Source organism: Manduca sexta, chromosome 27 (genome assembly GCF_014839805.1).
Source record: "Manduca sexta isolate Smith_Timp_Sample1 chromosome 27, JHU_Msex_v1.0, whole genome shotgun sequence".
NCBI classification, from domain to species: domain Eukaryota; kingdom Metazoa; phylum Arthropoda; class Insecta; order Lepidoptera; family Sphingidae; genus Manduca; species Manduca sexta.
Genome location: NC_051141.1, coordinates 11948541 through 11972366, shown reverse-complemented (window position 1 = coordinate 11972366; position 23826 = coordinate 11948541). Strand labels below are relative to the sequence as shown.

At 32.8% G+C, this 23826-nt stretch overlaps 1 protein-coding gene across 1 annotated transcript in view; it reads left to right on the top strand.

Annotated features, from left to right (window-relative positions):
- Nucleotides 1–5409: 5409 nt before the first annotated feature.
- The window catches only part of LOC115448905 (sensory neuron membrane protein 2), a 37851-nt gene continuing 19434 nt past the window's right edge, over nucleotides 5410–23826 (top strand). The window contains 6 exon segments of the mRNA XM_030176527.2: nucleotides 5410–5613; nucleotides 6598–6755; nucleotides 8539–8680; nucleotides 15177–15437; nucleotides 19498–19725; nucleotides 19727–19740. Of these exon segments, the coding sequence (XP_030032387.1) occupies nucleotides 5497–5613; nucleotides 6598–6755; nucleotides 8539–8680; nucleotides 15177–15437; nucleotides 19498–19725; nucleotides 19727–19740 (920 nt within the window). The 5' untranslated portion in view covers nucleotides 5410–5496.

Here is a 23826-nt window from a genome sequence, read left to right as displayed (position 1 = left end):
TGATATTAAACAGCAGACGTTTTGGTCTAGTTTTAGCAAGGAACTAATACCTACCTACGTACTAATCGTACTATTTAAATAATTTCCTAAATGACTGATAATAAAAGAGATGATTGGATCAACTTAGTACTAGGTTGAAGTGCGATTGTATAAGATTGAACAAATATTAACAATATTGTTATCTTAGGTACCTGTGTTAAAGTAATCATACGATATTAAGGAATTCCTTTAAATTGTCGACTATTCCTTAAGCAAAAATAAAATCATTAAATTATTTTATTATATATAAAATGATTAAAAGCTGTAATAAACATTTAAAAATATATCTGATACCTACCAACTTAAATAACATTGGACTGCCTTGTTTGCTTACTTGTATTACGGTATGATTACCGTGCTAAAATCTCGAGTTCGCTACCCGCGTCGGATAAAGTGATATTTATTTTTTTCTCTCAAAGCTAGCCGATAGTCTGGGATTTGTGCCCGATATCACATTATGGGGCAGAATATTATATCTACACGGCGAACAGATAGTGCACCAGTCGTGCCTTTGCTTGCCACTTTGGAGATAAAGACGGTGTGTGTGTGTGCGTGAAATAATAATCATGCTACTCACTCAATATGAAACTACACTTTTGCATAAAATGTTACATATGGTAAAAAAAATATGTTTCCCATAAAAAAACCTTGAAGTGATCATATAATTAAAATATATAAGCGCGTATCGTTGAAATCTGGGTGTACGGCGAACCCAGGGCCCTGGCGGCAATCGATTTAACCCTCCGCCTCCGGTCTAGATTTTAAATAGGTTACAAGGGCGCACTGTAACTTCGCAAGTGTACAATAGATGGCGTTAGTTACACCAACTGCATTTTATTACATTTTATAGTTGATTTTCGTGTTTTTGAAGTATCAGAGTATTTCACAAATATAGGCTGACCGTAACTTGTTTTTATGTAAACGACACATTATCTAAATCGTAGAAAACTTATTGTAATATATTGAAAGAGTTTGAACACTAAAATATGATATAAATCGAATTTGTAGACAGTATAATTAATCATAATTACCGCTAAATAATAAGCATGTGGTAAAACACAAAATGTGCCAACTGAAAAATTCTACCTAACTAACCTATTATAACCTAGGCGCGGCAATTATACTTATGCAATGGTAATAATTTCTTTAAACACATTTCGTTAACATAAGTCCAAGCGTCACATATATCACAAACTTGTCAAATATCTGACAAATAGTTAAGTTAGTGATAGTAAAATGGTTCTTAGATGAGAAAATGAGCGTTTTGGATATTCGAACCTGTTGACCAAAGTAAAATATCATTCTGAATGGCTTCGTAGAACATTTTATGGGGGAGTTATGCTTTTAATATACGTACCTAAAGTAATAATTATAATTTCAAAACTTTTTCGTCTCAGCTATCATTAATATGCATATACCAGTGGAATAAATATTATCTCCATACAACTGGATTAATATATAGGCTTCTTTCATTTCATTAATTTGCTCCAGGGAAAAATATTTGTTTTTTATTTTATTACCTATTTAACTAGATGGCGCTGTGAGTCGCTACAGTGACTTAGGAGTTTTTGTACCGGGAAATGCTTTTAAGCGAAACCACTAGTAACTAGGATCAAAAGTCCATAGAGATCATTATATTTATGGACCCCTTATATATTCAGTTAAAAAGCGGCGATAGCCTAGTTGGTAATAGAACGAACTGCCGATACGAATGTCCGCAAGTTCGAAACCCAAGGGCACACACCTTCGACTCTTCTAAATATTATGTGTGTATTCTTTGTAAATTATCGCTTAGTTTAGCGGTGAAGGAAACATCGTGAGGAAACCTGCATACCTGAGAAGTTCTCTTTAGGGATTTCAAGGGTGTGTGAAGTCTACCAATCCGCACTAGGCCAGCGTGATGGACTAAAGCCTAATTTCTCTCAGTACTAGAGGAGGCCCGTGCCTAACAGTGGGACAGTATATAATACAGGGCTAATATTATTATATATTCAGTTACATCCATAAAAACATATGATAGCTAAAATAATATATACTTACGCCGTTTCCCTTCATAAATAGACATCAATGCCCCCGCTTATACCCACAGGTTTCATTACATAGTCTGTAAAAGACCCGCAAAGTTGAGCTGTATGGTGAACAAACATAAACAAGCTGAAACGTGTAGCTTGCTTCCTATCCAAATATAAGCACCTTGAACTATAAATATAAAAGTCAATCGAACTTTACCTATATATTTAACCACAAATTACATTGCGAATTCTAATAAAAAAAAATATAAAAAATTATGCGTGCTAATTACTTACTTTTTTAAGATTTACTTTTATCGACAACTTATCAAAATAATATGATAGTCAGCGTTGAAAGATTACACAATTAGATTAATCGCTTTTCAATTACACAATTTCTTATCGAATGTAGAGACGAATGTGAGGGCAAATATACATATATCCGATCAGTACGGATGGCTAGTTGCTCTTTTTTCTAATGGATTTAAGTCGTTAGCATCACTTTGATTTAAAAAATTCAGAACTTCCTGACTCATTGACCAAAAAAATATTTAAGCCGTATACATTCAAGGGCATGAATATTATTGGAAAATCACAGGTATTAAGTACAGCATATTTTCCGACTTCGTAAATAAAATGTTAGTGTTTAGTTGTCGTAATTTTAATGTGGCTAGGCAGTCGCATAAACTGAGGCGGGGGAGTTGCGTTTCACCACGAAATAAATAAACTAAAATGCTTTTCTTACAATCAACGGCTCGTTTGAGGTAAATTCCTTTGCGTCTTATCTCACGTTTAAAGGGTTGAATAAAATCTAAAGGCAAGTAAAAGTCGTCTCCGACGTTTACGGATTTCACAGAATCAAGATTAGTGATGAAGTAGTATTTCAAAGTATCTCCTACGTACTCTTACAGAAGATTAGAGTTATTATATCAAAGTAATGAAAACAAACAATTTTCAGTTTATTATTATATTAAATCTCCTCTGCTTGTTTCACCTTTCAAACAATTCTTGGAAAAAGGAATTTGAAATAAGCTGCTCCTATTGGTAGGCGCACCAACGGCGCTAGGGGGAATGGGCGTGGTAATCGTCCGCTTTGACGTCATAGCTCATGACGTCACATAGCGGGGGTACTAAGGGCCCATCCTGTCTGGCATGGCGATGGGGGGCTGCAGTTCGTGGAAATTTAACTCCCTATTTTGTATTTTTAAAAACATCGGATTCTTTGAGCAGATGAATTAACATGATTATTTATGAAATTTATTTCACTAGGCGTAAATTTTTCAAAAATGTTGTCCTAGTGCTGACTTACATTGTAAAATGCAGTCACTTCCAAAATTGCATGCTTCTAGCTAGACCCACCGCTTCGAGCCGGACATTGCCTGCCTTTCTGTATTAAAATTTTAAATAAGTATTTACATGTATATAATATGTATAATATAATGAAAATGACATAGATTTTTTTGCATTATTTGTTTTGCTATATATATTTTTCAATAAAGTTTACCAATCTCCTGATGTTAAAATATTGTTTTACCAACTGTCAATACTCACAATCCCAATAGATCATTGCTGGCTTTTAAAAAACTAATACAGATTAGCGGAAGTGAGGTATTTCGGCTTCTGCATGTCTTAATTAACTTCCGTACGGAGCGCAACAGGTCGTAATTTCATATCCGTTCTTCATTGTTTGGTAAAGCACATTACTGCTTGGAGATACTTGATTAGTACATTATTACTTGAGACTACAGGCTCTATATTTTGTTTTCAAAATACTTTATATGATAATGTGCATGGGTTTTTTTATTCCGCAATACCGCTTAAAATATTCCACTTCCACGGGAGTTAAATGGGGAATGGAAATCAAATACTGTGTTATCTATCTAAATTTAACATATCCGTTATTTTTTCCTTAAATAAATTAAACACACTAATAATGAAAATAAACTTATCAATTACTGTACTTATAAAATAGTGGATACAAGAATAATCTGGATTTAATGTTACGTAGGTCCTTTGATTCGTGTCAATGGTTACGAACTCTTATAAAAATACATTAACTAATCTTATCATGTATGATGACATGTACTAAATCTAATTTTAAATTGTATAATGGTAAAATATAGGTGAATATTTTAAGACTTCTTGGACAACCAACACCTCAGCCCCCCCCCCGCCACTCCGTGACCATGAAAAATTATCTTTTTAATTTTACGGATGTAATTTTTATTATCTAAAATAGAATAACATATCCTAAGTAAAGGTTTCAAATAGAGTGTCACTGTAAAGAAATATATCTACCTACTTCTTAATCGAATCGGAATTTCATTTTAAAAAAGTGTGGTGCAGGTAAATTACATGGATATATCCGTGGGCAAAAGCTAGTACTTGCACGCATCTTATCTACAGATAATATTGTTTGTATGTTGATGAATATATAATATACAGGCGGATGTAACAAGAACCATATACAATACCTACGATTTTAATATGTGGCTTTTTATAACGTTACCTAATACTCGGATTGTTATGATTTATTAATGAGAATAAAAATGATATAAGCATGAACTTCGCAATTGAGGGCAAACTTTTGAACGATCTATAATGTTCAATTGCCGATGACGCCACAGAGGCACGACGTAAAACTTTTAGTCTTATTTCGTTAAATGGGCTTTTTAATAAAGACATACTAATTAATGTTACAATGAACTTTAATGTCTCCTCTGACCGGACATCGATCGTGGAATACAGAGTGAAAACCCGGCGGCACACCACAATGTCTCTTTCAAACGATTAAATTGTCGCGTTGCCGGATCAAGAGGTTCATTAAATCTTGCAAAATAAAGCGACTTCATTGAGCGAATGTTGAAGGACATAAATACTCTTGTTTAACTACATTATATTTACTAGATGACATTATACTTAACAAATTCAAACCTAATGACCCATGTCACACTTATACGAAATAGTACTTAACGTTGCTACACTTCATCCATCTGTCCTTTACCGAAGTTTTGTATAAAGTCATAGACCGCATAACCTCAACGTAGAATATCCTGCAGGCGGAGTTTAGCCCTTCAAGAATAGTAGAGCCGCGAAACACACGGCCTAGCAATTTCTCTACGCACGTAACTTGGAGAGGTATTATATATCCACAAATATACCAACTAGAATTATATTACAAGCTTTATATGTAGTATTTAAATCTTTCAATAACATCCAGAATACAATGGTACTATTTAAGCATTCTCACTAAGCAAACTGAAGAGGATTACGCGAATAGTGTGGGTTGCGACGGGGTATCAAACATAGATATTAAAGTTTCCACGGAACTCTGGTTCGTGGTGTTATCTAAATAAGATATACACCTCCTTGTGGTGGATAATTGCGATGATAATGTCAGTCGGACACCAACGTTGCTAGTTATTGCTTAATTATTCTCGCTTAAAAAATGTGCGGAATAATAGGCAGCGTTGTTATTTTATGCGTCGGTGCCATATTAGTAGTAGTTAGTTGTTTAGTGACTTTTATTGCTATTCCGAGTTTAATCGAAAATTTTGTAATAAACGTAAGTATAATATAAGTATACTTAAGTCATACCGCCATAATAATCAAACTTTGCCTAAGTTCCATTATTAAAGACCAACTAGAACAACTACCCAAGTACATTTCAAAACGAAACAAAATGTATCTAGAGAATAATAGGAAATTCAATAAAACCTACAGCCATTTTTTGTATTTATTCAATCAAGTTGCACGGGCAGCTTTAACTTTTTTAAAATTCGTCAAAACACTCGTAGGTATATTGTTACACGTTGTTAACTTTTTCAATTACTAACTGCAACAGCTCTCGGTTGTTTCATAGATTTTTTCCTGTTTCGGAGTCATGTTACTAAGCCTTTTTTTGTAAAATAAACAAAGTACAGTTTAAATTTGGTTTGTTATTGTTAACATAATTTTATCTTTTATAGTAATTGTTGTGAAAGCGTAAAACTACAATGGAAATATATTTATGTTCTATATTTATTAATTTAATAACATTTCAAAATGTCTAAGTAACATTAACGGTTGGTAATTATAGTATACCTACTTATATATAATGAAAATCTTACAATGTTAATATAAATGACATTCTAATACAAAAATAGAATCTATCCACACAAAAAAGGTCCAATTCATAATTTAAGAAAGATATTGTGAATACTTGAGAGAAAGGAAAACGCCAAAGCCACTATCTGTACATTCAATTAGGGTCCACACTAATGAACGATACGATAGAAGGCAATCAGACTTCAAAATGGGCTGGTAACTTTTCATTACGTACACTTGAAAGTAAATTCATGTTGTTTTCAATATCAATTACTGGTAAGCAATGAAAATAGATATCATGAGATGGGAAGATTAACTTTATAGTTTTACTTACTTAGAGATTTCAATTAATTTTAATCATCACATATACATCATACAATAAATATAACAAACCCTAATCAATTTCTAAAATGGTCACTTACAAACTTATGTAGAGCGGTATTTAAAAAAACCTTGTTTTCAGTCGGTCGTGCTTTTGGAGGATACCATCCAAATGGAACGATTCGAGGACGTACCATTTTATTTAAACTTTTCCGTAACCATTTTCAATATAAGCAATCCCAATGAAGTGCTCAATGGTGGAGTGGCCGCGGTCGATGAATCTGGACCTTATGTTTACAGGTATGTACATGTTACTTTTCAATACACTTCGAATAATAAAGAAAAATGATTCTATGATACCCTGTGCTGAGCTTAACATACGTCAGAAAATCTATAAAGGTGTCAAAAGGTTTTATGCTAGCTGTTCCGGGCCGTGCGGCGCGCTACTGGCGAGGTATTATTATTTTTACCGAAGACAGGCGGGCGTTGTTGGCATTTTGTGCATTGGAGACGCTTCCATATTCGTTCTAATTTCTCTATTACTTTTCACTTAAATTTCATAGTACTGGAATTCACGTTTCAAAGCTGTCTTGAGTCGAATAAGATAATTTAATAGCATAGTGAGTCAAAACGTAAATCACAGTAATATTGTATTTTTCGTAATTATTGAAGCTAGAGCTGATAGAATTTAAATACCTGTGTAATAATTATAAATATTTTATATAAAAATATATGTGTAAGTGTAATATGCTGGAATGAATAAAAGTTAAAAAAGAAGACAGACAGTATATAAAATAATGTAGGTATTCGGTCTTATGTTATGTTCTAAGTCTTGTGTCATTTAATACATAATATAATATACAATACATACAACGGTCGAAGCACTGTACTGTACTTACAAACATAATAGTGTATAGTACATGTGTACTGTATAGGTACAAAGCGCCCTAGTAAGTAATTATAGGGAGGTGGGTTAAACGTGGTTTCGATGCTTTGTCATACAAATTGGATATCATTGTATACACGGTCATACTAGTAGGTGACCAGTATTTGTTATTATAATAGTACCTATTTTCTGGAGTTATATATTGGCTTAAAGATATATCATCATAAACATACTTAATCAGGTAAATAAATATGTTAGGTGAACATAGTCACGTGTTATCTGATTTCAGAGGTGGTGGAATTTATTTATAAGTATTCTTATTATGGATTAGTCAGATAAAATAACTGTTTAATCACAATTATGGCCTGATTAAATCAGAATTAACACACAGATAAATTTGTCGACTGCTGTAGCAACAAGGCATAACATGAACTTTGCTTTCTACCGACGCGAGTACGGAATGTATCTGTAATGCCTTTGATAACTAAATTAAGTATGTGACGTGGACCATACTTTGTTAAATAACTATCTAATTTAATTCCACTTTGGAAAATGGTTAGTTGGATATCCACTTGTACGTGTAACTTGTAAATACGCTGGTTCCTACAAAATCGTTCAAACTCTGTTTACACACTTCCGCTTCCGTGCGGCTTACTAATTTAATTTTGGTTTACACGACAGATTCATTTAGACATTTTATCGTATTTTTTTATACAATATAACAAACATGGCGGCCTATAAGGCTAAATAGAGAGTTTCCAGAACAAAATATTATTCTCATGACTAACCACTTTAAATACATGCACTTACTTTCTGCTTATACAGTCATCGGTTTTGTTTTCTTATGATCTATTGCTTTATTGAGAAATGCATTTGGGCATATGATATATTTCATGAAATAAGTGCATTAAGTAATAGCAAACATAATAAGGATTATTTAAAACCGTCGAATGAGGTGTATAGAAATAAACAGATACAAATTTATTTATTGTTTATGGACTAATAGTAGTAATTACATTAAATTAATTAAACCTTAAAAATCATTAACGGAAGACCCCCACAAGGCTCAGCTTGTATTTATTCGGAAATCACATTATTTTTCGAGTAAAACTAGGTTATCTACAATTGAATTTGCAAAATTATGGATATTTAGTAATGTTTTATATATTTTTTATATATGTTTTATATATTTTTTAGGCTGTACCAAGGACGAAACGTCAGTGGACTGGAAGACGACCTTATAACGTATCGTAAAACGGAATATTTCGAGTTCGACGCGGAAGCCTCCTACCCATACACCGAAGATGATATAGTCACCATCATCAACGTCCCATATCACGTGAGATTTTATATTCATTTCATATTTGTTATATATTGAAGACACGGAGCAGGCATTTCAAATTGCCGATAGAGGAAGAGTGCAAATTAATACTATTTCTTTGTCACTCATGATAGGAAAACTGGCTAGACTAATGTTGCCATACATCCCGTAGCATTGTGTCCCCGCTAATGCATTAATTACCTCCATTTGAGATTAATAATAATTTATGTATAGTTACATAGATAGATCGATAAGTAAGTACCTCACTGTTACGAATTTGGCCAATGCTAAGAGTTTAGAGTAGTAGACATTATATAAGTAGGTAAATGTGAAAAAGGATCCAGATTATTGCCCGGGTAACACTCCCAATCATTATGAATTTAAGCCCCTGATTTACCTGCAAGCCTTATGGCAACTTTAGGCTAGACGAATTGTTGAATAATTTCTATTCGCCGCGCGAATTACAACAATCGTCAGATTACACGAATAAATTAGCATGTAGCGCGATTTCCCTGTCCAATGTTTACGTACAGCACCGACTCATGGCCAGATAATTTTGATTATTGTTCCTGTCGCGCCTGTTCCGTGCACAAAATATTCAATTCTCTTGTATTTTTTTATTACCTTTTGCGAGTGTAACGCTGCGAAAATGTTAATAATGCTTGGCAGTAGCGAAAGGTCAATATAACCCGATTCCTGCCGGCTTCCCTTTAGTGACTTATCTAAAATATAATTATCATTGGAACGGTTCACGAACCGCCGTATAGTACCCATGGTAGTACCTAAATATATGTTGTATAGGGTTCCATTTCGAAAAACCTCCTTGCTTTTGAACAAGTTAAGGAAAGCATACATTGCGGGCAGAAACCAAACTTTGATTACAACTTATATAATGTTAGGGAAATAATGCCTAAACTCAGGCATTCTAAGTTTTTTGTATGTAATCACAAAAAAAATACTCGGATTTCGATGTATAATAAATAATAAAAGAAAATAGTTTTTATTTTCTAAATAACTCCATGATTAACAAACAAATCAGTACATAGTTTCTTTTAATATAAAAATATAACTATAATTATAAAATCCTTATCCTTTTGCATTGCGAATTTATGCTGGTGGCGTTATTTATTAATATCTAGAGTACATATCTTATCAATGTCAAGGACTTTGAATTATTTAATTTGGATTACCTGAATTACGTAAAACAAATTGTTTTGATACTTGTGGCTCTTATTCCAATATACGGAGGTGTTACAATAGAGATATTATAATAATGAGTACATATGTGCATTTGCTTATCGAGATGTTATAAATTAAAATTAATTGTTGTTATCGATACATTATGTCGTTCTTTAGAATTGAATCAATCGATGAGAGTACCTACGTGATGTCTGGCTAGCGCGGTTGTAGTCCGCGTATGTGAACAATGTAGTACGAATGTCATTCAATTAATATTTGACCGCATGAAATCAAGCGCATGTACGGTGTAATCTATACTGTTATATAAAGCTGAGGAGTTCGTTTGTTTGAACGCGCTCATGTCAGGAACTACTTCGAATTGAAAAATTATTTTAGTGTTGGATATCCTATTTATCGGGAAGGCTATATACCTAACATCACGCGATGACCGGATCCGAGCATAAAAATCTTAAAGAAACGGGAAAAATATTCCTCTGGACAGCGTCCGTCGCGTGCGCTGCGTAGCGTAAACAGTTAAACTTATACAACTATGTATAAAGGAATTGTTCCGCTTAAAAATAGTTCTAAAATATATAATAAAAGAAAGTCCTCTACCTCATCTGTCTGTCTATCTAATCGCGGTAAACTTAAAAAAGACCCATCGGATTTCGATGAAATTTAGTTTGGGACATTGGAATGGACATAGGCTATTTTCTATCCCGGTACTTTTATCCTGTAAAGCTCTTTCACTCTGGTGAAGCCGCGGACAAAAGCTAGTATTATATATGAAATGAACGCATGCATGACGCTCGCGGCAAACTACTGACGCCAAGCGTTTTCCTTTCCAATATTATAGTAAAGGATATTATTTACACGTTGTCCATTATCGTTATATTAAACATGAACAGACAGGGCAAGCAGATAATTTAACTTTTCACTAAATCCAAGATTGCTCGCGACAACACAAAATAATCTGCTCATGCTGCTCTTCCAATTCTTCTTATAGAATCTTAGCTTTAACAGTAGTTAACATAATATAGGTACTATATAATACACCCTGTTTCAGCAATAAAATTGACGTCTGCACTGATCCTAATTATTATAAATTGTCCATTGCGCGTTTGTCAAGATAATAGCCATATAATCACCTTAATGAATGTTATTAAAATTCCGCATATCTCTTAGCACGCAATTCGATATCATTAAGGCTTAAGCGAACAAGCAGCCATCGCGCCTGCCGCACACATTACTTGATGAGAAATATTTAATAATCCTACTTCTTTATTTCTGTAAACGTGTAATGTAACGTGCAACACGCGCCTTTGCTATAAATATTGAGTACAATTATTAAATTGTTCCAAACATATGATTTTTAACCGACTTCAAAAAACGGAGGAGGTTATCAATTCGACGTGAATTTTTTTTTTTATTTTTTTTTTATTAATACTCACAAAGAGCTAAATTATTATCATATTCTTACGTCCAAAACGCGTAAATACAATAGCATGACAGAATTGAAACTTCACTCCTTGTGTGACATTTCTATTGAGGTGTAGACATAGTATATAATGGAAAGCCCATGTAAATATATATAAATATTGATGTTTGTTGGTAATATTTTGATGGCTTCGTGCAAATAAACACTTTTGATTTGAAACAATTTTTAAAAATAACTTGTGCGCACTAAACTCAGGTCTACAATAAGAAAATGGAAAAGTTTGTTCTTTTGTATTGTTTACACGGATTCCACACCTATATTTTTTGTTTTCGTTTACGAGGGGAAAGTACAATCAGCTGTTACTATAATTGTCCAGCCTCTTGGATTAGCCAGCAAGAGCCTTGTATAAGGGCATATCCGTCTTTATCCGTCTCTAAATATTTGAAACAGTAAAACGCGAACCATATTATAATATAACTGCGGAACTGAGATTCCAAATATACGGTCACTACTAAATTACTAGACACGAAATAGACAGTCGTTTAATGAATATACTGATCCTTAAATGTAAGACAATTATTAATCTCTAAATTCAAATTATTTTATGTAAGTACACTTCGGAGACGAACAGGTTATAAATATAATATTTAATATCACCCTCAAAAACTCATGAACAGTTTCTAGCTGCATTGAAACTGACAGGCACTTCTAAAATGTATTACGCAGCGTGGCTCGACGAACCGTCTCCAAAAAGGAGACGCAAAGGAAATTATTTATGTATTGCATTATCCGAGGCAAAGGGCTTTATTAGCAAAATGAATCTTACGTATTTATTACAAGTTTCAAATTGATATCATTTGTAATTTGAAACCTACGAAACGTCATAATTATTTCATGTGGGCATGTGAATTAAGTGAAACAATGTTATTAATTTCATCGATCGATACGGAATTTCAATAAGCGTATAAACCATTGTGAGGTGTGTTGGCATGCAATGATTGTTTACAAATGCTATTATTTTCGGCCCACTTTAACTACCTATATAATGATCAGAAGCACTGTGCGATAATAATTTGAACTATTTAATAGAGACATTTTGTGATTATGTATTGTATTACATTCAAAATTGAGTTCGCTTAAATATGGCAAAAGTAGAGTATAATGATGATATGATAATGAGTATAATATTTTCTTTGAAGGTTTAATACACCTACATAACATGTCGATTTAAATAGATGTGGCATGCTACTTTATAAATAAATCAAATAAGTATGTACTTATTAACAAACTTGAAACGCTATACTATTGTATAGTTAGTTTGGGTATTACATAACAAAAAAAAATATTTTGTATTTTTTTTAAGGTTTTTTATATTTTTCTGAAGATCGAGTCAGTTTTAACATATTTGTTATAACCATAACAATTATATTTGTAATTAAAAACGGGCATCAACTCACTTTTTATTAAATTTATTAAAAACCAGATCGTATTTATACGTATACAAGAATACTAACAGTGCGTGCGTCAGTACTTGTCAATCGTAGATCGATCGATTTACGGGACAGAGTTTGTCCCGCCGGGACATTTTAAACTGTATCGAAAATACCGGTCGTCTGGCAACGATAATCCTACTTGAAAATGTTCCCAGTGGCGGGTGTATGGCCGGCATAGTCTCTAATTGCCGCTAGCTCACAATACGCTCGCAACACTACTTCACATTTTACGACAAACATCAATGCTAGTAACGTGCAACAGTTCGTTCAAATACCCTTTTTTACTCGCACAAACGGAATAAAATATTAGTACACATACTATCATAAATAACCAACCACGCCACTAACTTTTATTTATAAGATTTTAATATAGATATTAGCATTAAGATATTGTCAGTCGAATAATGTATGCGACTCGGGATCTTTTTTCGCGTTTTCAATCCGCGCAACAAAGTGCATTGCACTTTCTCGAATTCAGAATCCAGGATAATAATAGAGATACACATTCAAATTCATATTCAAATTCAAATAGTTTATTACAAATCAGACTTACATATGAGCTTAAAATATACAAAAATAAATAACATTACAGGAAATTATAAACAACAACGCAAATTACCAGGGGTACCCAAACTAGGCAAGGCCTATATCTTGGGAAACCAATTAAGAGTTATATAACATTAATAATAATAATAATATCAGCCCTGTATTATATACTTGCCCACTGCTGAGCACGGGCCTCCTCTACTACTGAGAGGGATTAGGCCTTAGTCCACCACGCTGGCCTAGTGCGGATTGGTAGACTTCACACACCTTCGAAATTCTTACAAAGAACTTCTCAGATGTGCAGGTTTCCTCACGATGTTTTCCTTCACCGTTAAAGCGAACGATAAATTCACAAAGAATACACACATGATTTTTTAGAAAAGTCAGAGGTGTGTGCCCTTGGGATTTGAACCTGCGGACATTCGTCTCGGCAGTCCGTTCCACACCCAACTAGGCTATCACCGCTTAAGAGTTATATAACATTAGTTATAAAAAATATTAATTAATTAAAAAATCAACATTAGATCGGTACATGTTTGAACGCAACACGCACGCCGCGCTGCGGGATTTAATAAGTTTGGTGTCACGTGTTGCGCCTGGTGTTGCGCGTGGTTCTATTCTAGTTCACTTTATTTACTCAAACTACAATGTAGCACCGTCATCTTCGTCATAACTTCTTAGTGTTTTAATTTTGTTTTTCATGTAAACAATGTTTTAATTTATCACAATCAATTATCTTCTTAAAGATTATTTAATGTATGCGTTGTATAATCTCCACATAGATAATTATTATTAAACATAAATTATTTAATAATTAAATCATAAATTGTGGAATTTCTGATACGTAAACAAATTTAATTGATAGGAATCATTTTTTTTTATAATCATACCAACACAGGAGAATTACGCTCATCTATCGAAAGTAAGCTACTAAACATTAATTTAAGGAATACGAAATAATTATAATTATTGTTGCATGGTAATAGCTTTCTTATAGGTACAGACAGTAGCCCTCTTTGGATTTAACCTGTTCTTTTATGTACACAATCGTGATCAATATAAGATCTATTTCCAAAAGATATAAAAGAATATAAAAGAAGATTTCTTGATTGGAATGTACCAAAACATTGATTTAGTGAACCTGGTAGCTAAGAAAGATACTTACGATGTCCATTTATTATTTCCTTGTGTAAATCTCGAAAATTTTTCCTCGTATCAATAAAATTTTAAATGCTTATGATAAGATCTAAGATTTAATTTTAATAAAATTAATCTTCTATTTTTGCATACCCATGAAATATAATAATAGTTGAAAGTCAACTGTTTCTATTAAACAAAATTAGTCCATATGAAGAGATTAACAATTTTGTAGTTCTTCGAAGTGTATCAATCAATAGATTACCTAATCGAAACTAGGTAATTTTCTAATGGCTTTGTCCATCTGATGGTAACAAAGAAATTATGAAATAGATAGTCGACATGTTATTTTGTATAGGCAGATGAAGCATATTGTATAAATGTGATCGGATATTGTAAACGCAAAGCGAATCAATTTCCCGTGGCCGGTAGCAGACCATCACCGCTTAATTAAAGTTGAATGTGTGCCTGCCATTCGGCATAGCTGTACTCGACACAAAGCAGTGCCCTGCGCCTGCAACAAAATGTAAACTATATATGCGTGTGCTACCAAACTTCCCTGGGCGCCGGCTTTGTATCAAACTTACCTGTATTCATACTCATTCGTTACATACATCTGAAACGTTAGTTAGTAAATTATGTTATCTCATATAAAACCAACAAAGAACTTAAAATCTATGTTTTATAATATTTAATCAGTACACTGGAATATTTTTTACAGGCTATCATCCAAATTGCTGAACGAAACTTCCCGGAACTGATGTCCGTACTCCCTCTAGCCATGAATGGTATATTCGGGCAGTACAACAATCCGATCATGAATGTCAGAGCAGGTGACCTGGTGATAGACAAAATTCCCATGTGTACTCGTCCAGGAATCATCGGCACCATCGCTTGTGCAGCCATCAGAGAAATGGCATCTACTGCAGACAACATCGAAGTCCAAGATGACGGCTCAGTAACCTTCTCAATTTTAGCTAACGTAAGTATAAAATGCAAGTTTCAAAAGTATTTAATTATTTGTCTAGTAACAATAGCATAAATAAGATTCAACTTGGTAGTAAGCAGACGATGTTCCTAATGTAGTAAAATTACCTATTCAACACATATTTTTTTCCGTTATGCTTTTTAATACTTAATATTAATTAGTATAGTAAGTACTCCAGATGCTCGTACAACATAATCGTATTTCTGGTCGAATAATAATTAAACAAAGGACGCTTCTCGTGTATTCCGCTCCAAACTAATAGAAAGAATCTCGCTGAGAACGCGAAACAAGCGAGGAGTTGAACGCTCTCTTTACTCGCATTCCAGTTATCAAGTGCTAGTTGTTAGATATGATTTCCAACAATACTCTTATTGAAATACCTGGCAATCAAGAAATAACTTAACTATGAATTTTGAAATTATGAACAGGTAAAGCAACTAATAAATATTATAAAATGAATGTCTATTTCCCATGATTATAAATAACGACTTAACCGATTTAATTCATTTTTTTTAAAGTTTTCTAATACTTTGTAAGTTTTTAATAATAAAGAAAACTGCGGAGAACATTTGAAAATTTCTGATAACGCAACTCTTTTAATTTCGCCCGTTTAACAATTCGCGCGTTAGATGAATGTTAATTTAGCAGGCAGCTGATTTGTTTTTTATTTGGTTTAATGTATTATGTTGTTTGTGTATGCGTGTCGCTATACTCTTCCTTTATTTTACACCGATTTTGATTTAATTGGTAAGTGCATAATTCAAACGCAGTAAACAAGTTTATTGCAAACCCTATATTTTCTGTGTCCATGTTCGTTTTGCGCTGAAACTTGAAACATTACTAGGAGAATTATGAGTATAGTTTCTGGCGAGAGGGGTAGCTCAACCTAATCATTTCTCAATAAACAACGCGACTCAATAATATACGTCTCGACGTAAACATGACCCCTGGAATAACATTCTGTATTGATTTTTATTTGAAAAATATTGTTGGCTATACAATAAAATTAAAACGGCACATTGGAAGAAAGTAGTCAAATTGAATACGAAGTGATTTCAATATTGACTTAAGTATGGTTTACTAACAAACCCGTACATATAATTGGGGAAGTAACTCTTTATGTCTGTTAGGTTGTCAGGACTGAATCACTGAACTGATTTCAATTAAATTTAGTATGAAATTTGTTGGAAAACCTGGGAAGTAAATAGGCTACTTAATTCCCGGGAAAATAGCGCAAGTTTCATCCCGGAAAAACATTTTCACGGAAGCGGAGCCGCGAGCAAAAGCTAGTTATGCATAATTAAATATTTTTTGATAGGGACTTATTTTTAAATAGCTGTAGTCCAACTTGTACTTAACTTATATTGCGAATATAATATTTTAGATCAATTTTATCTAAACATAAGTGTACCCCGTGATGATAATAAAAAATCTATAATCTCTTTATTATTTTCAAACATTATCAATTTACTGCACAAATAAATACCTATCTACAAACACTTGTCGTTATGTAGTAGTATACTTTTCATCTCACATAATGCAGTTTTCCACGTTACGTCAGTATTTTAATGTAGCTTAAGGTAGAACTGTTCATTATAATAATAAGTCTACGGTTATACACATATATAACACCTATCGCTTTGGGGCGGGATTAAAACATATTAATTTTCTTTTTTTATTACATATTAATTTCTCTTTCTATTTGTTTCTCGAGATGGAACAAGATAAAGGCTCTTTAAGTGCAATTATAATGAAGTGATTTTTTTCACTTTACCTCAGTTATAAAAAATATTTTCCGAGCGCATAATTACACAGTCCTTTGCGGTTCAAAGGAAAATAGACTCCTTTAATTATTCTCCTTTTCAACTTAAATGAAACGACATCCTCGCATTCATTGTTATCCTTTTTATAATATTATCCATTACCTAGATAAGTAGGAATTTTAACTGGACAGGTCTAAAAACCAGTAACTTGATTTAATTAAATGTACTGCATGTAATTGTTTTACGTACAATTACTTCTTAAAAAGTAAGATGATTTGGATTTATCTTTAGAATAATTGCTTGTTTACTTAAGTCATTTGATGCGTACTTATTGATACGGAAACTACACTAAAATAAAATGACAAAAGAAAAGGTATGTCTTCTCTCAGAAAAATAAATACAACTTCCTGATCTAAAGTAACAAAAACGTGATTTCCATTTTTTATTTAATTAATCAAAGTCATAGGCCACATCAAAGAACTTTATAATGACCTATTTCGCGGTAAGTCACTTTAATTCATAGAATTAGTCCTTTTCACTGATATAATTTCAATCGTCGACGTATCCGAGGACATTGTATTACAATAACTTACCAGCTAATACCTACTTGATATAATGAAAATAAATTACGCGATATGGTTTCGTTATTACTAAGAAATACTTTTCAAAAGACATGGCGCAGATTTTAAGTCTAAAATTTTGTGGAAAGCTATACAGACCAAAAACGTAATATTTCTTACTAAGAAGTCTAACAATAATAAATTAATGTCTTCTTCAGAATTGGGTTTAATTTATGAAATGAATGAATGAATGAATTATTTTGATATTGAGGAACAAAAAAAATAGGTAACTGAAATAGCAAACGGAAGTGCATTCTTCTTTTTTGATCTCTATTTAGATAAAACAGGACTTAATATTTTGTTCACAAAAAAGAATAAAATGCGAATTAGTGTGCCGGTCGTTAACGAAGGTAAATCTCGCAGCTCAAAACAAACTAGTCATTACGCTGGTTTCGCGTCCACCTTCAGTAAACCACCACTTGCCTGAAACGATTACTTTTATTACAAATAGTAACCTCTGTTATCAAAATCAAAACAAAGAGTATTCTTTAAATATTATTTGAACAGTTCTTGCATAATCATTGCCAAAATTGTATAATAAACGGTTAACCTAAAATAAAAAAGAACGCCAAAACGTGTTGATCGAGAGGTGTGTACTGTCTAGAGGTGTTGTAAAAGAACAAAACAATTATGGAAACGCGGGGCGTTTAAAGTTTTGTTACTTAATAACTGCTTTTATTAAAGCATGAAGTGTAATTACTTTCATTATATATTGGTTTCAATTGTTAATAGATTTTAAGTTAATTTTTATCTTATTATTCATTTTTTTTTTCGTGTCAACCATTGGTATATTGTTTACCACACTAAATGGCGTTAAAGGGCGTAAATAGCTTAAAATTATAAATTTATAGATTACATAAAACGAACCCCGAAATTTTGTATGAACCCGGAACGAATATGCTACATAGACAAGAGTGGCATCTATATTAAAGTACAAAATTCCGTTTATGATCGCGTCGCAAAAACTCGGCGGGGATTATTGATCACCAGCCATCGCCGCGCCGGTTCTCTGAAACTGTGACAACTTTAAGTTTAAATTGTTCTCATTTAAGTTGGTTGTTTCACTGCCCATGTCTGCATCTAACTACAACTATGAAGTCCAGCATTACATTCTTTCTGCATGCCTTTACCAAATCGAGCGCAGTGTTACGTCAGTATGTAAATAAAATAATTTAAGGACTAGTACACCTACTTATTTTGTAAACTAGGAGGAATTTCCGGCGTTTGGTTTTACCTACTGGAATCAAGTTTAACAGCATGCATGATGACTACCTACTTAAATTGACTTTAAAAAATTATCTCATCAGTTTTTTTTTGTTTAATTAATGTTCTGTTTTGCTATTTAATAAAATGGATGTATTTCATAAGGAAGTTCGTATTTAATTATCTTAGTATCAAGTTAGTTATACATTGAATTCCGAGAGTTCACTGAGCTTTGTGAATTTTTGTAATAGTAAGTCATAAAAACTGTATATAATATTGTGCAAAGCTTGTCAGTACACACCTCATGTCCCTAAGTTTAAAAATCTTAAATTAATAACATCATTTTGAGTAAGAACTATAAAAGACTATTTAGATTAAGATAAAAGTTCTGATGAAGTAAAAACACACATCGACGAATCTATCTCGTTGTCACGGTTAATTTATTCATGTACCGGTATTTCCAAACAGAAACATAACGTAGCAAGTCCCAAATATGAAGTGTATCGAGGGCTGACTGAACCTAGAAACCTCGGAATAATAAGGCATTTCGATGGGCTACCATATTTTAATTACTGGACCGACGAAGAGGGGGAAGACGGCGAAGTTATCAAGAGCAGGTGCAATGACATCAATGGAACTGACTCCGGCATATTTCCCCCTTTACTGAACAGAAACAATAATCTCTACGCTATCAACCACGGATATTTGCAGGTGAGCTTTTGATAATGTATTTAAATGGTTGTGGCCAAGTATAGAAGGGTAGGTAGAGTAGAGTTTTTATGATTTGTGTAAACACCACGGAGTTTAGCAATAAAGGTTAAAATCACAAAATGAAAGGGTAAGTAGTGTTACAATTCCACAGTCTTTTTATGAGGAATACATTGATTTTATTGAAGTTAAACAGAGAAAATTATGAAATTCAATGATTTATATGCAAATTACAATGCAATACGATTGAACAAAAATATAACATTTACCACATTCTCAGTCTTCATTCCTACTTCAACATAGGACATACTTCCGAGGAACTTCCAAGAGTCAAAGCTACATTGGTACATAGACGGTATTCATTTTCCAAGCCCGGGCCTTTACCGAGAATTTCTGCTGCAAAGGAGTTGCCTGCGCTCTATATACTATTTATTAGATTTTCTAGCATATTACATTATCAATATAAAAATGTTCGCTTTATTACTCATGCTTCCTGCCAACATTAAATGGAATAGGTATCATTTCATAGTAGAAAACTCTATTTAAAACTTTTACATGATAAAGAATTTGTTGTTAAAAAACCCTTTGTCACCTAATATTTTATATTAAATTCTAGGTAGTTATTAATTTAGCATTAGGTACGAGAGAACATATTATATTAATTCTTACTTAAAAAGTGGCGACATAATGGGCTACATAGTATTTTGTGACATTAAATAAAAACCTGTTTGATACAATACATATTTTGATCGATAAACTATTTCCAACATATTTTGTTACGCTTTTATCGGTACCGCAAATATTTCAGCGTATAGTTACCTGTAATAAGGTGTAAACAGTCATATATTTTTTAATACCTACATTTTCCAAAATTTACTAAAACAGTCTTAATGTTTACACATCAACTCGTGCCATATTGATAATGAAATATGAATGTACACTTAGACAACAAAACAATAGACATCAACTTTACTTTGGCGTTTTCGTTCTTTCGATATGTTCTATATGTTCTACTTACAAATACTTCGTATTGTCATATGTGTCAAACGCATACATTACTAATTTAAAGCGTCATAGCCCCTTACATAATTTTAAATTTGTTTGCTATATACACAAATATGAAATTCATGCACGCTTAAGAATATAAATATTATGTAATTTGAATACTTATGGTGAACACATACTGTTAATTAATAATTATTAACATAATGAGGACATCTTCATATTTAGGAATTCTCCAAAAAGAATTTCCAGAGAATGTAAAGTCGGCTAACCCCCGTCTGGCCAGCGTCGTGGACTAAGGCCTACAATCCTGGTAAAAGAAGCCCGTACTCAGTAGTGGGCTATATATAACAGAGAGCTGGTATTATTATTTATTACTAGTGATCACCCTGGAGTAGAAATTTGACCGCAATTCATTTATTCTGCAACTCTAATATAATTATACCAAATCTCATATGTCTCCGTGCGCGCAATGTGCTTAGCAAGGGGCACAAAGTTTTTTCTTTATAGATATATATGTACATATTATATGGATTATAATATATTTCTCGGGAACATTTTTCATTTTATTATTTTCTCGGTAATGAAGCATGAAAGTTCAAAGATATAAACCTTTTTGAAATTCATGTGAAGTTTAATCTTCTCTCGTGTGTGTCCTACAGGAATTGTGTCTGTGTATACTTATATTGACTCCCACACCTGTAGCGCTCTGTCATGTCCCATTCTCGAGTTCAGTACTCCGCAACAATTTCGTTTAGTAAAGTGAATTTTCCGTGTTTGAAAAATGTAAGATAATGTAATGTATATGATTTTAATATGATAATTAATCTAACTGGTTCTGATTCTCCAATTGCAATTAGAGATTTTATGTAAACTTTTACGGTGTCGGTAATCCAATATAGCACCCAACAAGGAAAAAATACTGGTCTTGGAAAGTCCGAACCCAAAAAAAGGAGAAATTCCAAAGTCGAGAATAACGCTCTTAATGTAATTTTAGAGCATTAATGTTTTCAACATTCGTGTGTACATTATGAAGTGTTGACATGTAGTTCGCGCTTGTCCAAGTGGAATTTCTTTCCCGAAACAGAGGTCACGTGAGATCATTTCCGATATAAAAACATGTGTGCCAAAATTTCATATATACTTATTGCTTGTATAAAAAACTGCCAGATATCTTCACACACACAAATGTAGTACCTAGTGGAATACTTGGTCTAATGGCAGTCAGTATATATCAATTGCGGACTAGGAGACGTTAGGTCGATCCCACTTCTAGGACCACAATTTGTGTGATTTTTCTCTTCCTACTTTCTTGAATTGTTAACATCACACGAGCTGGGCGGTCTTATACATATTACCGTTTCTGCAACATGCTTGAAAAAGCGGACAGCCTATTTAATAAGAAAGACAATAGATTCATTAACATTGTTAAAATTAATGTGATTTAATACGAATAATAGTGAATTAAGTCAAATTTTATGGCAAATAGCAATATTATAACTAGTAACATGCTATAGTGATAGGAAATATTTAGTTCAGCGCGGGATCAAACCCGCAGACACTCCAACACAACCAGCTTCGTACAGCGAGCTACGAGACAGACGTTATCAAAATAAATTTACATAGCACAAGTTAGAAATACAGGTTTGTCATATAAAAAAAAACCTCGTGTCACTTCCCCCTATTTTATTGCACGTGTTTTACGTTAAACAAGGAAATTCGATTTAAAAAGGAGGTGATGATTTATTGTAAAATCCTGAACATAGCCTTAGGGGAAACCTGCGTAAAAACATGAGCAAAGTAACGCGACCCACCAAAAACTGAATTGGGTATTTAACTCCGGGAATTATTATTTTATGGTTTACCTCGATGGACGTTTTGTTGTTCATTTCATTAAGATATTCATATCCTTGTTTATTGCAAAATAATATAAAAACTAGAAAGTTAACCCCTATTGAAACGGTACTTACTTATATAAAATGTTGCAATTATAGTTAGCACGATTACAATATACAGGGTGGTTTCGTTTAGGAACGCAATGTCAAAATAGCCCTGTATAGCACCGCCCCATAAAATATCGATATAGGTAATATATGATTTTTTCTATATTTAAATAAAGTATAAACATTAGATAAGATTATGTTAGATATGTGTATATCAAAAAATCAAATCAATACTACTGCTAAAATGGCATGAACTTTGAGCAGAAGTAATGGCTAACCATTATAATTTACACATCCTTTGAACATGTTATTTCTCTTTAATGGATACGCCCAAAAGGTATCTGACCTTTTGGGTGTATTTATGTTTGTTTATCACACATACATTGTAAGTATTATAAGTAGGTATAATAATATATACATATCCTATATAGGTGACAAAGTAAGCATTTTGAATTCCTTTCGGGTCCCCATTATTTGTAAAATTTATTGTTAAACAAACTGATAAAAATCGAAAGAGGATGGCAGTTTACATAAAGTTCGTAGACCTTTGTACAGGGGGTAACAGTAGTATCTACAGCATATATAAACGCATGCAAATTTAAAGAACAATTGAGTCAGCCATTTGTCATTCCGAAGGTTACCGCAAAATCCGTTATTCGAATTGACATCGATCAATATTATTAAACCCGTCACTTCGGCTAAACTTCGCCGGATATAAACTGTGTTGCAGCAGATGCAATATTGAATCAAACGATATCTTCTTATAACAATAACAATATGAAGGACATCAACGATAAACTTCTTAAAGCTGAGAGTTGAATGTCGAATGCCGGCCTTCATTGAAATCATTTCTTTTAATTTGTGCTATAAATGTACTTAAACGGTATAAAAAACTCTCGCTGTTCCAAATTTGATTTATTCTTTGAGTTAATTACTTGCACCACCGGTTTATAATTATTTATATTTCTTTAAGGGTTCATTTTTTAATCCTCAACTAATTCTACAGGTAAATCAATTTAACTTTTTTATTCATGTAATTAACATTATTAATATACGTACACTGTACTTTATCATATGAAAAGTTTTCTATGAGTTGAAAAACAGCGCCAAGTAGTTTTCTGCTCATTTAATAACTTATTTATAA